This window comes from Anoplophora glabripennis, unplaced genomic scaffold (assembly GCF_000390285.2).
Source record: "Anoplophora glabripennis isolate ALB-LARVAE unplaced genomic scaffold, Agla_2.0 scaffold286, whole genome shotgun sequence".
NCBI lineage: Eukaryota > Metazoa > Arthropoda > Insecta > Coleoptera > Cerambycidae > Anoplophora > Anoplophora glabripennis.
This window is the reverse complement of record NW_019416433.1, coordinates 492345-507934: the sequence shown is the minus strand read 5'-3', so window position 1 is coordinate 507934 and position 15590 is coordinate 492345. Positions and strand designations below refer to the sequence as shown.

The window sequence follows — 15590 nt, the reverse complement described above, 5'->3', positions numbered from 1 at the left end:
TCTGGGACTTTATTCTTGAATTATAGGGAGTAGAAGGAACGAGAGAAAGGGGGCGTGTCTCTACTAAAACACATTAATCGGTATTCTTGAATGGTGTTCTATTGAGTAATGATAGAAGAATTGTTCACTATTTCTTCTACTGATATTTTCGGGGGAACAGGCAGGGGTCATTAAACCTAACCCTATATTTTTTGACACGTTTCACAAATTACGAATTCCGCAATCTGTCATATTCATATCTCTAGTTATTGTTTTGTGGTGATATCCTTCGAGAACTTTGAGGAAACGTTCGTATAATTTGTGTTTACCTGAGGGATTGTACAGTAGTCGAATAAAATAATAATAGAATCTACCTAAAATAGTATTAAAATATTTGTAAGTTCTTCCCAGTTAGCCATCATTGTCTCTCTAGTGTAGCTGGGTGTTAACATTCCAGTGTACATTCGTTTTTTACCCTCAATATAATATATTAGAAGTTCTTTTTGTTTAGAACTTACTGGATTTAGCTTCGGTTTTTTATTGATTTCTATTTTCTTTCCTTTTTAGACTGCACCTGACACTGACAATCAAATAACAATAATAAGTAGCACACTTATTTCATGACTAGCTCATCACTAGTTTTCATTCATCCGCCTATTTACTGCTTTCTGATTGGTCGGTACATTTGACAACATTGTTCCTCATTTTTCACTTTCATGGCTCGATCCCCTTGTGTCGAGAATACAGTATGAATTTTGTGAGAGAACAGTAGTAGAGCGAATTGAGGGAATGTTCCCCAGGGAGCATTCTATTCTCTCACCGTCAAGAATTGAGCTCCTGGTGACTTTCCGGGCCAGTGAATAGGTCCATTAAGCTCAATCCATTTTTCTGAAAAACTGTTATTTAAATAATGCTGCATAATCCTGGCCTTATTGGGTGGAGCCCCGTCGTGCTGAAACCGCAGGATTCTCCGTAGCTGCAATGGCACATTCTCCAGAAGTGCAGGAAGTTTTTCTTGTAGGAAATTTAGGTAACTCACGCTGTTCAATGTATGTTCATAAAAATAAAGCCCAATTAAATGCCTACTGATGATGCAGCACCATACATGTACTCCAAAATGGTCTTGGTTTTGAACTGGATTTACAATGTGAAAATTTTCAATAGACCAGTAGTGTTTGTTGCGCCTGTTTGGCAAACCATTACTGACAAACTGACTTTCGTCCGTCCAAAGAACGTGCCGAAAAGGTTCTGATCAACAGTTTGAATTTTGCAGTCATGATAAATTTCGTTGAACGGCTGATTTTTCCAAATTCAATTCCTGGCTAGCCTGCCGTATAGAATTTCGTGGACTTTGTTCGAAATACTGTAACAGTCTAGTTGTATTAACATTGTTTTTTACCCTTTAGTCAATTATTTTTTCCGAACAGAAAATGTATCTTCATTTCGTTGCAAGGTCGCCTCAAATCTTGTAAAGCTCCTATGATCAGGAATGAGACGATCTGGATGCCTTTCTCGATATAACTCTACAGCTCTTCTTAAATTTTTTTGTGACTCGCCGTGAATTAGCAACATATCAACTTTTTCTGAATGAGAAAACATTTTTTAAGCACAAAAGTTATACGTTTGACTTTCGTATTGAGTAATGACAAGTATTTTGTGACATTTATGCACTTTAAACAACGAACATTCAATTATTTTCCAACGACTACTTGATCCTTCCACCGCTAATGTGATTTTTAGGTGGTACTTCTTTTGGGACTCTTTAGGCGGATGTTGCTTATAACTTTTAAACGGGAATTAAGTAATACAGAAAAATTTCTCTAATAAAAGTTTATTAGAAAAAAGAGAGCTTTTTAACGGGAGAAAAATTTGTGTATGTTTCTGGAAAAATATAATTAATGACGTCATTAGTCGTTTCTGTCATATCCCAAAGATAATACTGTCGATAGAAAATTGAGCTTACCTCATCCCATTTAACACCACGTGTTCCAGATTTTATTTAAATTTGTTATATCCTCACAGTAGGCCCATATACTATGGAGTTTGAGACAGCCTGTACAATAATTCAATAAACATAGAAATCTAAATAAAAAATTTAGATAAATTTGGAACGAGTACATTTAAAGATTAATTTTTCGAGACAAAACGTCTGAATCTGGTTCGATCTGAGGTAGTATAGTATTGGAAGTCATGAAGGCCTGCAAAAAATGTGATAAAACTTCCAGGTTCGTAATTCAAAAAATGAAATTGATGATGGTTCTGGAAAGACGAACCGTTACATATAAAAATTGATTATGCCATTCGATAGAGGGCAAAAAGTCAACACGAGAAAGTGTTCTTCTTTCTCCAATATCACCCTAAACAAGGCTGAAACAAAAATTCTCAAAATTTCGTTTTTTTTTTCAAATATTTCGAACACTAATAATGTTAGCCATGATTTTTATAGGCATAACGTTGAGCCCCTGATTACGCAACATACTACTAGACGAGGAAACAGAACTCATAAGGGAAAATTGGCAAAACTTGAAGTAAGCAAACAATCAATTTTATTTTAAAATGAATAGAAATATACTAACGTAGAAATCAAAATAAAAATTGCAGTTTGATTTTAAATACTTATTAAATAAAAATTTTCCTTCCCTCCACTATTTCGGCACATATGGGACACTAGCACACTCTAATTTGGTAAGATATTTGTTTACATTGAGTTCGTTCTCCTTACCTAGTCTCCCTGATCAGCACTTTGATCTCATTTATCCCGCAATTTTCAAATAAACGGTAGAATCTCTAGAATCTCTAATCTCTGTAGAGACACACAAAAAATAGTCCAAAGAGACTCTCATACCAATTCCGAAGGATTTCGATGCTCTGAACACGATTTTTTAATAAATTTTGTCCAAATATATTATTTGGAAAATGCATATTTGGTCCAGTTTTCACCTAAATATTTCACTTTTCTCCTAAATTCATCGGAAAGTCGTGAATTTTGACTACAGGGTCGTGTTTAACGCCTCATTTCGATCCTTCGGCATGGGCCATTGCTTGGAGTGGGCTCACGGCTGCAAGCTCTATGTAGGCCTCAAAAAAAAGACAGCGACTTACTGACCTAAAATTTGAATACGTTTTGATTAAAAAAAGATCACGCAGTCTCCGACTTACCGATATGACAATGATGACAATATTAGATCTTTTTTTCTGGGGTGGGCACCGGGCTTTCTGGGGTGGGTCGTGCACCCGCTGCCCCCCTAGCTACACCCATGTTTTTCGGAAATGACATGTGGGTGGGTCTCTTGGGTTTGGACTTTTTTTTATGTGTCTGTGTAATCGAAGCATCTTTCAACAATACAAAGTAGATATACTATTTACTTTCAAAATAAAGAAAAAAAAAACTGTTACAGAGTCTTTGCAAGGCATTATTTGCGACAATGATTATTATAAGAAAACACATGTTTAAATAATCGTAAATGTTGCTAAAGAAGCCTCCTTCTTCTGCCGGCGCTAAGCGCGGGCAAAGAGAATCGGATAAAAGGAATAGCACTAAACCTTCCCTTGTTCTCCATATTTCAGCAATCAAAGACGTCGACGCATTTCCACATATAATTATAACGTAAACGTTGCGGCATAATAATGAAGCTTTCCAGCTTGTTACAAGTTGGCAAGTGCCCCTCGGGAGGCGAACGGCTTCCAGAAAATTGAAAACCATAAACATGAATCAAGAGCGTGGAGGACTTGAAGTGTGAAGTGGTTACAAAACGTCATGCTAGCACACACAGCACTGATCAAAACATCGCACCGCCGCACAATCAGCGCCCAGACAATATATTTCAATTAACGCCCCGCTCTATGCCAAATGCTAACGCGACACTGTCACTTAGCTACTTGTCTGTTGTTTACACCCCTGTGCGTCGCGACGGAGCTAGGCGTACCCTCCAGAATGTCATGGACGGAGACGGTGTTAGGGCCGGGGCACTTTTGGTAATTAGATTTTTTCGAGAGTTTGTTTTAACTTTACACGCGTTAGCAATGGAAATGCGTCTAAAATTGTAAAATATCATAAAACTACTTCTACGTAAGCTAATGCGTCTTTTTTTTAACTTGTTCTGTCGTAGTTTTCGCTGTCAGTACAGCTTTTTACATGTACCGTAAAACTGGTTTGCGCTATTAGGTAAAAGAGTGGAATAAGTGATGATGAGATTTGAAATCAAATAATGCTCTAGAGAATAAAATGCAAATGTTTATATCTGATAAACATCAAATTTGTTATCACATATCGAGATGAAAAATTACACAGCCCCACAAAAAAAAAGTATCGGATCTGGTATTCAGACCCATGTATTTCCATGTACTTTTTTCCGCTGAATCCGAATTTGCTTTCAGGTTTGGCCCAATGGGTCTGAGTTTTCGGGAACATTAAAAAAATAGGTCAAAATTCACAAAAAACGTCATTTACGATCGACGAAAGTTATAAAAAGTCAAATTATTCTACCAGCTCACTAGACGTATGATTTTTCACTCGTTTAATTCCAATTTATCATCATAGAGTCAGACAAGCTGGTCCAATTTCATTCAAAAACAGAAAATAGATCAAAATGCTTAAAAATGCCAATATCTTGGCATAATTCGTGTTGCAGAGTTCTGGATCCATCTTTTTATCCACCCACCCATTTATGAATTCATACATCTTTCTATCCAGTCGTTCATGCATGAATACGCATATTTATCCATCCACCTGTACCACCTATAAAACCCACCCATCCACCCATCTATCCATCTACTTTTTGTGCTGAGAGATGAGATAACAGCCTAGAAGATTGAGAATGCAATAAAACTTGTAGAATACTCTACTTTCTAAACAAAGGAGAACGATATCTACAAATCATTCTTATTTTTGTTGCCATAACGTGTTCTCTTTTCTTCAAAGGATCTATGCAAAGGGTCACGCTTTCGTTTAGTCCCTCTATTTTTCGTTTCTCTTTTTAACAACCAACAAAAATCGGCCATCATGTTGTGATCCCATCTTCCTTGATATCGCTATTCTATAACCTTCATAACCTGATGAGATTGTTCGCCTTGTTCTTCGCTATGATCTCTAAAATTTTCAGGAAACCAATCCAGATGTGAATGAAGGAAGTGCAACTTGTAGTCCATCAAACATTCCAGGTCTCGGAACTCTTTTATCAATTTTAATACAATTTCTTCGTATTTAGGACTCTTGTTGTTTTCTAAAAAAATTGTCGCTACAACTTTGAAACTAGTCCAAGCACTCTTCTCAACGCTACTACTCATTGTAGTGATGAATGTTGCATCCTTGAACAATGTCTGATCTGAATCTGAGGTCCATCGAATACATCTTCTTTCAATTTCGCTTCAGAATTATTCGGAAATTTTCGCCCTTTATATATATAGGTCGAAAACTTGTTGGTTGTTAAAAAGAGTCTAGTGAGCTGGTAGAATAATTTGACTTTTTATAACTTTCGTCTATTACTTAACTCAGGTAATGACAAACAAATTTTGAAAAGTGCCACAATTCTAGACTCCGTCTTTGAGGTAGATGACAATGTTAATAATATAATCAATGGTGTGATTTTAGTTTTTAAGTGGCTTAACCGTTGGTTATACAAGGTGGTTCAGTCATAATGTGATTAATTTTAACCACGAATTCGGAAAGCCTAATAAAGACAGAAGATCGAAAAAAATTGTACTTACTACTTACTTGACCTTTTAAAAAATAAGCAAATTACCCCTTAACTCCCGTTATCTCGGCGGGCTACTTCGCAACGTTGAAGCGAAACAGCTGATTTCCCAAGGCGTCTTGAACTTTGCAATTGGTTTCAAAATCAAAATGCAGCGGATCTCAACTTAACAAAATGCTATAGATGGATGAGTGAGTGTTCTTTTAGCCGTACTGTTATTTTAAATAGGTAATATTACTTTTTGAAAAGCAATAAGTCACACAGTACGGTATACGTACTACAAACCAAACAATTAATTGAACATAATACTAAAAACTCATAAAACATAGTGAAAACGTTAACGTTTTGTCGTCCATTGCTACCTACTATAGATAAAAAACACAGTAAAAGCTAGGTTAGTGACCGAATACGGTAGGTCAAAATTCACTCTCGATAAACCTTTATAAGTCAGGAGCGGTCCGAAAAGGAGCTTAAATAATGATTTGAAAATATTTTTTTTTAGTGTAAATATGCATTTTAAAATTCTTTTAATCGCGTATTCCTATTCTACTCATTCCTTAAAATTAATGACACTATGACTGAATTACCCTGTATACACTACGCTACAAATACTATAATCAAAGGCTAAAAAGAGAAGTGCCAAATTATTGGAGCTTATCATTTTGAACAGTCCTTTCTTCCATTAAAATTAGATTGCGAAATATACTGTGATTTTATCAAAAATCAACTGCTGCTCTTTTATGTTGCACTACATAATTTTCGATGCCATTTATGGTTTGTATATGACAAAGCACAATTTATCAGTTTGGTAACTCGATAATATACTCAACATATTGTATCGAAAGAGATAGCTAGGTTGATACGCAGTTAAACCCAACCAACTGTGGCCTCTAAAGCGACCGGATTTAAGTCCCCTAGATTTCTTCCTTTTGAGTTATTTAAAGACCTTATAGTTCGTACGATATTTGTTGAGATAGAATTGAGAGTCTTAAAAGAGTTAATAGTTGAAAGCGATTGAAATTATTATTATGACTATTCAATGAAATATAGGATAATAGTGACATGCAAGTTGCTATTACTTACCTGTAAGTTGAAGAAAAGTGCATTGAAAATTGCCTTTGATAAAATAAAAAATTAGATATTTTATGACTACTTCAACAAACCCAACGCCATTTTTATTACATGTGCTCTGTTAGCTTTTTTTGAATTCTACAAGAAATTTTCAAAAATTAATAAAGAACGTCAAAAGTTACTCTATTTTTTGCAAAAAAATTAAAAAACTGATTTATTGACATATGTTCAGAGTAAAACCCCCTTGAGAACTTATAATCATTATAATGTTAACATTATAAAGATTTGCAAGAGTTTATAATTTCCTCATAAAATAACTTTCGCCGACGCCTATGTCGACAGAAATTCCTGCTGGCTCTAGGATTATATGGGTTTATAAGTTAAATTGAAACTCTGAAACGCTTATGCATTGATTGTTTTAGGGTTCTAATAAAATACTTCTTGCCTAGTTGGGGATGCCGTGGATTTTGAAGTTTAAAATTAAGTACAACATTGTTTTTCCATTTAGATAGTTTGTTGTAAAGAAACTATATCAATCTATTTAAAATGTACAGTCAATGTTACTACAAAAAAGCTTACTTTACTTCCTTTTAGTATAAGTAAGGTAACTTTTTTTTATAAAACCATTACCAACAGCTCTATTCATAAGCAGAACAATTTATTTGATTATTCAGTGTTAATAAATGTATAAACTTCATAAAATTTACCTTAAAACCGTCATTTGATTCCATCAATATTAAAAATGTTATTAGATTTGATTATAAAAACACAATGGTGTATTTTCAGAATGAGGTTAGCCCAGCAACGTACAACGTGACGAATGCGTTCAACAATGCTACAGAAAAGATATCTCATCAGGCTATGGAAGTGTCGTTTAATGCCACAGCAGCAAGAAAAGGGATTATTTCGGAGGAAGTGACTCCGGGTATGTTACAAATGCATTGTCCCTAACGGTTCTGGTTATACCGGAAGTTGACGTCATCTTCGTTATTTTAAATGGAACACCTTGTATATTATTGCCATTTTGGATTCTACGTCAATTTTTAGGTGAACTTTCATAAAGGTTTCCTATTCTCAAAGTTAACCGTTTTTGATACATATATTTCATTTTTTCAAAAAGAATTAAAAAAGCACTGCCTAATTCAGGAAGATGTGTATTTTACAGTGATAAAGTTAGAATAATAAAATTTATAGGGGATATAACTAAAACTATAAGCTTTCCTGCATTAAGTTCAAAATGACTTAATTTCATACAGGGTGATAGCAATTTAATGCCGAATTTAGTCAACTTTTAACAATCTTAACTTATTTTTTAAATAGAACAATTTTGTTCTCTTTCGNAAAATTTATAGGGGATATAACTAAAACTATAAGCTTTCCTGCATTAAGTTCAAAATGACTTAATTTCATACAGGGTGATAGCAATTTAATGCCGAATTTAGTCAACTTTTAACAATCTTAACTTATTTTTTAAATAGAACAATTTTGTTCTCTTTCGAATTACTGTTTTTCGTGCAGTGAACGGATATCGCATAATTTCTTGCGAGGATTGCTGTGAAATTTTTAGTGGACATGAAAATAAGCACCTAATCTGTCACCAGTTTATTGTTGTCAATTTAACACATTCAGTGAATGTTTATTTGAGTATTATTTATTGTTAAAAAATGGAAAACGTTAACATTTATTCAAATGCTGACATTGTAAATTTATTATTTATTCCTGGAGGGTGTCACAAGATAATATATACAACTTGCAGACTATCTAATAAGAGATGCACTCATTTACTACCAATCAGTAGGGATAAATTAAAAATAATTTTAATACGATAACAGAATTAAACTACTTACATAATACGAATAATAAATTTTTCAGAAATCTAGTTAATTTGGTCGAAATGACCGTCAACTACTTGTAAAAAGTTATGTATCTTTCTTGTAATATATCCGGATATTTGGACAGAAAATAAAGTTTCAAAGGCTTCTCTTATACGGGCAACTAGGTTTTATTTGGAATAAACTGGCATTGAGTACACTTTCTCTTTTATTGCACCCCAGATATAAAAATTTCGTGGTGACATATCTGGAAATCTTGGTGACCAATTCCAGGGTCCTAGACGTCTAATCCACCAGTCTTCAAACATTTCATTTAATTGGCGGAATACTTCGTTTCCAGAATGAGGTGGAGCACCATCTAGGGGTAGATCCTCTAAGAAATCTGTCGGTTCTCAAAATATGGAGGTATTTTCGTGTATTTAAACTGTACTCGTAAATAAAGTACCTCACCTGATTGTCTTCAACTAAGTAAAATACATTGACACTAAACTTGTATTGAAAATTTTTCGCGGATGACATGTGGATTTTCTGATGCCCAAAAGTGTCTATTGTGTCTATTAAAAATATCTTCGTTACAAAATTTTGACATATCTGTCCAAACGATTTTGCGTAACAACTTTGGATCTTCTGGTGTTCGAGTTAAAATCATTTCACAGAATTGGATTCGTCTTTCAGCATCCCTGGGATGAAGTGCAGGTACAAAATTGTACCATACAATGTAAATATTGATATCTTCCACAGTCCCCTTTCACATCCTCGTTGAATGACCGTGATAAAGGAAACAGCATATGGCGCATATCTACTCAAAGAACGTTCTGCATACAAGGGAGAATCTGCAAACCCATTTTGCCTTGTTTTACCATAAATTATAGCAATAATGATTAATTCTGCATTGCCTTACAGATCGGCCATTTTGAACACTTCTAGGACTGATGCAAACAATAAACCACTGCAATAAGAGCATGTGCAAATCACAGTAATAATTACCAAATCAAATCAACTCATTAATTTTTTCTCTAAATCTGTTTTTTTTTCTGTTTTTATGTAACATATAATATGCTTTTTGGTAATACTGATTTATATTTAAAGGTGCATATAACCTCAAACTTTTTTTGGATGAATTGTGAATCACCCTTTATAAACTAACTAATGCACATCTTATATCATCTTTAGTGTTTAAAAACATTTATTTTTGTGTACGTGAACAATACACATGTGAAGTGTTTTCCTTGGCAATAATTGCTACATGATACTTTTAAATTTTATTGAAAAATTTGTCCTTTATCAAACTTTCTCAAGAACAATATTTTTTTTTGGTTATCTCTGGTCAAACCGACGTTTTTAACAAATAAAAATAATCATACACTTCTTCATCACGATAACTATGTAAAATTAGTTTCTGCACAACCTATTGTTTATGAATATATTACAGTAGCCAAGGACGTGTACTAAAACTGAAATTGATAGGTCAACTAGTGTAGAAGATATTTTAATAAAACCGTTGTCAATAAGTAATTTTCAAACCGTCATAAAAAGTGATGATGATCACTAGTTCATTAGAAATTTTGTGTTAGTTTTTACAAAGGTACACCTTGTAGAAGTTTGACAGTCGAACTAAGGGACACCTTATTTCCAACAGGTCCCGCTGATTACTGCAAACAAATAAGTCTAAGCGACAAAGGCTACTACATTCCAGTTAGTCCAAGATTTGAGCAACCCCCTTCTGGTCCTGGCCCAGGAACATATCACGTAAGTACTCTCGACTTAAGCTTCATTATCTAGTACGCGCTGGTAAAAATATTACACACTAATTTTGAGATACACTTTTAAGACTGCTTTAGTTACAAATAATTGCCTTCATTTCGATTCGTGACTTAAGAAGTTCTGTTTTGATTACATAAACATTAGTTTAAACAATTAATATCCGCTTGCTCCTCTTGGCGTCGGCTTAGCGGTGTATTTATTTAACTTTTGGATCATGAACTAAACACACGGACCTAAAAGCTCCTTGATGCTGACTAATTCGCGAGAAATACTTGCAACGGCAAACAGTAATAACTATTTCGGCTACTAACCAAATAATCCGTAGGGTAACAGCGTCACGATATTCTGGTTCACCGCGTACTGCCGATTGCATTCCGAATTCAGCGTTCTGTGCAGGACGCAACACTGATATAAGTGATATATGTCGGAGTGCTCGTGACATCCGATAATATATAAAGATGACTCACAGAGTAAGCTCTGGCATGCCCGGAAAGGATGTGAAGGTCAACACGCGTCTCAGAAATGATAAAGTTGCTGGTCAGGAAATCTATGAAGTTCACATTTGTTGGTCTAATATCAAAAATGATTTAAGGAAAGCTTCAAAAATGGTATTTGTTATATTGTTTTTATTGAGTTATTCTTGTGGTCAAAATTGTATTGTTAATGTTTAGAAATCTCTAGTAGTTCTAAACTTAAATATTTTAAGATATAATACACAGGAAATCCCAGAAAAAAACTGCACAAACTTTAAGGGAAGATTATTGAAGAAAAAATATACAATACAAAAAAAAATCTCCACACTTTCGAATTTGCAACAAATGATATAAACACATTACCGTCGTAAACAGTTTAAAACAACCAGAAACAACAGGAAGGTAAAGCTAAATTCTGCGGACCTATCGAGCTATGAGTTTGAACACCTACCCGGAGAAGTTGCAGTTCACTAACCAGGAAGCAGTTCCTGGCCATCGCGAAAGACAGTTCCAAAGAAGGTATCAAATTTCATATACGGTTCATGCTATAATGCCTATGTCAATAATGCTATCTATATTTCTATGGTAGAAGAAATTACCCAGACATATATTCTTTCTTTTAGGACAATTATCTGACGTGTATTCAATGAGTGAAAAGAGAGTGAAAGGGCTGTGGCGAAAAGTTAAAATTATCAAACTATGTATTATTGGCAGAGCCTATCTGGCTTCGACAATATTTACTTGTTTTGTTAAACGACTTATTTAGAAAAAATATCTAGTAGTTTTCTTGGTTTCATTTGTAATACTTTTACTCCGTGAGTTCATTTCTTGTATTTTTCGGACATTCAGTGATTTGGAATATTACAAATTCCTTAACCCATATCGATTCTTCAATACTTACAACCTACCGACGAAAATCTTATAATAAACTTAATACGGCTGTAAAGCCTTTCAAGGGATAAAATAGCGGATTATGGAGCAAAGTTCGATTAAGGGCCTTTATTTATGGCAGTTCTTGTAGCTCGTTTTTGTTTTTCCGTTGTTATACAAGGTTAATGACTTTCTAAGAAGGTTTCATAAGGGGACCAACGATTGATTGTGTGTCTGCAAAAATATATCGTACAAAATCGTAAGGGGCTAGCGTTATTAGAAAATTGGACGAGACGTGAAAATATTATATGCAAAGTGTGAATTTATATATTTAGAACTTATTATTTTAGTATGACCGAGATTAGCGATAAAGCTTCACAGAACGCTATGCGTAATAATCAAAACGCTATTTTGATGTAAGTAGATATATCAGATATGATAGATATTTATAACATGGTCGAAATATTAAAGAATAGTAATTTTAATGCATTAATTCCTTTGAGTGGAGCCACTAATATTAGACCAGTTTCATAATGTTGGTGACATGTTGTTGACACTTAGGCCAATCAATAAATAGAGCATTAAATCAGTAATTTTGCGACAAAAATACTAGTAGCAAACGGTCTGTGCCATCTGCTATCATGTAAAAGACAGTCTGTAGATGTATGCTTATATGTTTCCTACTCCAATTTACCATTATTTAATTTTTTATGAACATTATTTTTATGCAAAAAACGCATTTCTTTTAGTTTTTTTGCTTATAAAATTTAAATTAACGAAGCAATCTGAATGCTATGGGGAGTCAATTTGTAGAGAATCGAAATATGAATAAAACGAGAGGTCGGATAATTAGAAATGAAGAAAATTTAAAATTTTTTTAAAAACTTATTATTTCGACATTTTTAAAGCTGTGCACAAAAGTATGGTAAAGATGCCTGTTATGAGACATCTTTTTTTTAAAAAAATCATGGTTTTTTTCAATTTTAATATTTTTCTTGGAAAATTAACTTTTTTCTGTAGAGAATTTAATCTAGATCCTTCAAAAAAACGCGAGAACGCCTCAAATTTGTATTTTAATTTTTAAGTTAGATTTTATCAGAAAAGTAATATTTGCCTAATCGAAAAAGGGGTTCCCAATTTAAGACAGTATGGGTTCTCAATATGAGACTATCTAAAATTAGTAAATAAAGCTGAAAATGACCTATTGTTTGCTCAAACATATTTTTATTGAATAAACAGAACATAAACATGTTTAGGTATGGCTTTCTCAAAAACAAAAAACATTTTTTTCTTTAAACAATGTAACATTTTTTCTTAAAATAACGAATAGGTAATTCTGTGAACAAAATAAAAAAAAAAGTAGGTTTTCAACCTTAACAACAAACGGCGCAAATAAACTTTTTTTATTTTATTTCTCCACATTCTAGATGTGTCCATTTGAAACAGGCCTGGCATTTCTCCCACTTTTCACCTCGCCTATCTTCGGAATACAAACCGGCGCAATATGGACACTCTGCATCGTCTTCCTCGTCTTCTGAAGAAAAATCCGTGGTGTGTGAAACAGTGTCATCATCTTCACTGGACGTTGATGATTCAGTAAGAACTTTCCTTTTCACAGGCCTTTTCCCAGTTCCTTTTCCTTTTGCAGCACATTTCCCTGGCTTTCTTTGTTTTTCCTTTTTTTTGCCTTTTTAGTTTTTTCTCTTCAAAGCTTCTTCTATTTGTAGCTTGTACGGAGAAGATGTTATCAAGCTAGCTGAACCTGCACGACTAGACTTATCCTTGCATCTCTCCGGGAGTGCAGGAACTGGTTTTATTTGACACAATTGTAGTGGAATCTTCTTTTCTTGTTGACTTGCCAAGAACCCATCTTGAATCCATCTGAAATATATCAAATTTGCGAGTTTAGTATTGAAGGGCTAACGAAAAATCTTTGTTTCGTTCATTTATACTAGTTACCCCAGTGGTGAAAATGCTTTACCTTCATATGCGACGCCTTGTCCCGTAATATGAGGTACCTCATATTAGGAGCGCTCATACTAGGGTCTTAAGAAATTTTATTCAGATTTAGGTTAGTTGGTAAAAGCATGAAAAAAATTAACTCAACGACATGATAAATAGATACTACGTCATGTTAGCTTTATGTTAATGATAAACAACTCTGTCTTGTTAATAATTTTCTGTTTTCTACATACCTTTACGACAAGCACTGCAAGTACTTTGGCGACCGGCACACAGAAACTTGCCGCACAGCCAACTGCTTTCCCGCGCAACGCGGCCTCTGTTATCATACGATAGAAAGTGAACTGCCGGTAATATACAACAGTGGCACTCTTTTCAAAAAATGGCCTAATTTGCGAGAAAGCCCAGTATCTCATATTCGGAACTGTCTCATAATAGGCATCTTTACCCTAGTGAATCATATGTAGATACTTTAAATGTGCACGCACAAGCAGGTGCTACCGGACCATTAGTTTTGACACAATTGCGATTTGAATTTTTTGGTGCACTATCTTGCAAAACTTCTGGATGCGTTGGAGGTGGTCCGATTTTAATTTTGTGCAAAACCGTACTTATCTTATCAACTTCGACGTCACCTGTTACATAGGTGTTGTATAACAATGAAAAAGAAATATTAACGGTCGATAAAAGGAAGCACAAAAAAAAACAAACACCTAGGTGGGGCAATTCTGGAAGGAAGCCTAGATAGTCGAAGATAAGTAGTTGAAGTGAGAATAGTGCGAAGTGAAAAGTAAGACGATCAGTGTAGTGCGAAAAATATAGAAGCAGTGGAAAATTAAGTGTTTAAACCGTTATTATTAGTTAGCAGGTAATATTCTTTAAGTACTTTGTTGTTAATTGTTCTATATAATCTTATGATTGTGATGGTTATAGATGTTTCATGATAATAATTCTTTGTATGTTTAACTTTCATTGTTTTATGCTCAGGGGGTTACAATTGTTATTAACGATTGCCCATTGTTTATTACATGTAAAAATATATAAGTGCATATATATGTATATATTGTCGTATATATATATAACGACTTCTTTGTTTCACATCTAACTTGTTTTTGTCGTGAATACGTTATACGAAAAACATAGATGTTTCATAATAATAATTCTTTGTGTATGTTTAGCCTTCATTGTCTTACCCTCAGGGGCGTGTATTTTCCTAATATAAAATTGTTACAATTATTATTATAGATTGCTCATTATTTATTACATGTTAAAATATGTATATTGTCGTGACCGCCCGGATATTGCAATAACGACTTCTTTATTTCACATTTTACTTGTTTTATCATGATCAAGTAGTTCTTTGATTTCTTGTGCTCACTTTATGTCATACGTCTATACGAGCCTTGTTGAGTTTACTAACATTTTCGCCCGTGCGGAACGAATCTGGATTAAGCTCGATTGCCTCCCGTATGGGACTCCAGTGTTATGAAGGATCTTCCGAAATCTCAACTATAGCTGGATTGCCTCCCGTATGGGACTCCAGTACCTTCCGGCTCTGCCGGCTAACTAACACCAAACCTCTTCAGTTTTACTTGGAAGTGTGTATGACTAATATGAGGTAACAGATGACATTTAATGACACATTAAATGAGAGAGGTCTTATTTATCATTAGCAAAGGTTCTTAATTTATGCCTTTGGTTAGCGGTTGTTCTTGTATTTATATTTGGGTGGTAAGAGCAACGATCGTGGGTTTCTCTGCCATGCTCTTTCCCCACAGGAGCTCTAGGTGAGTCTCGCACTCTCATTTTATGTTAAATGGTTGTTAATGTTTTTGTTGTTCTTTCTATTTGTCACATGTTTAATTTGAATTGTATGTAAATAAAGGTTAGGTGTATTTACTCTGCTTTTGTTTTATATAATTAAACCATACATCCCCTCTACAAAG

The 15590-nt window shown here is 34.2% G+C and overlaps 1 protein-coding gene across 1 annotated transcript in view; it reads left to right on the top strand.

Annotated features, from left to right (window-relative positions):
- LOC108908879 (sperm-tail PG-rich repeat-containing protein 2-like) overlaps positions 1 to 10748 on the top strand; it is a 45954-nt gene extending 35206 nt beyond the window's left edge. Inside the window, exons 7-9 of the mRNA XM_018713042.1 lie at positions 7530 to 7668; positions 10215 to 10324; positions 10665 to 10748. Of these exons, the coding sequence (XP_018568558.1) occupies positions 7530 to 7668; positions 10215 to 10324; positions 10665 to 10748 (333 nt within the window). The remainder of the gene's footprint in view (positions 1 to 7529; positions 7669 to 10214; positions 10325 to 10664) is intronic.
- The last annotated feature ends 4842 nt before the right edge of the window (positions 10749 to 15590 follow it).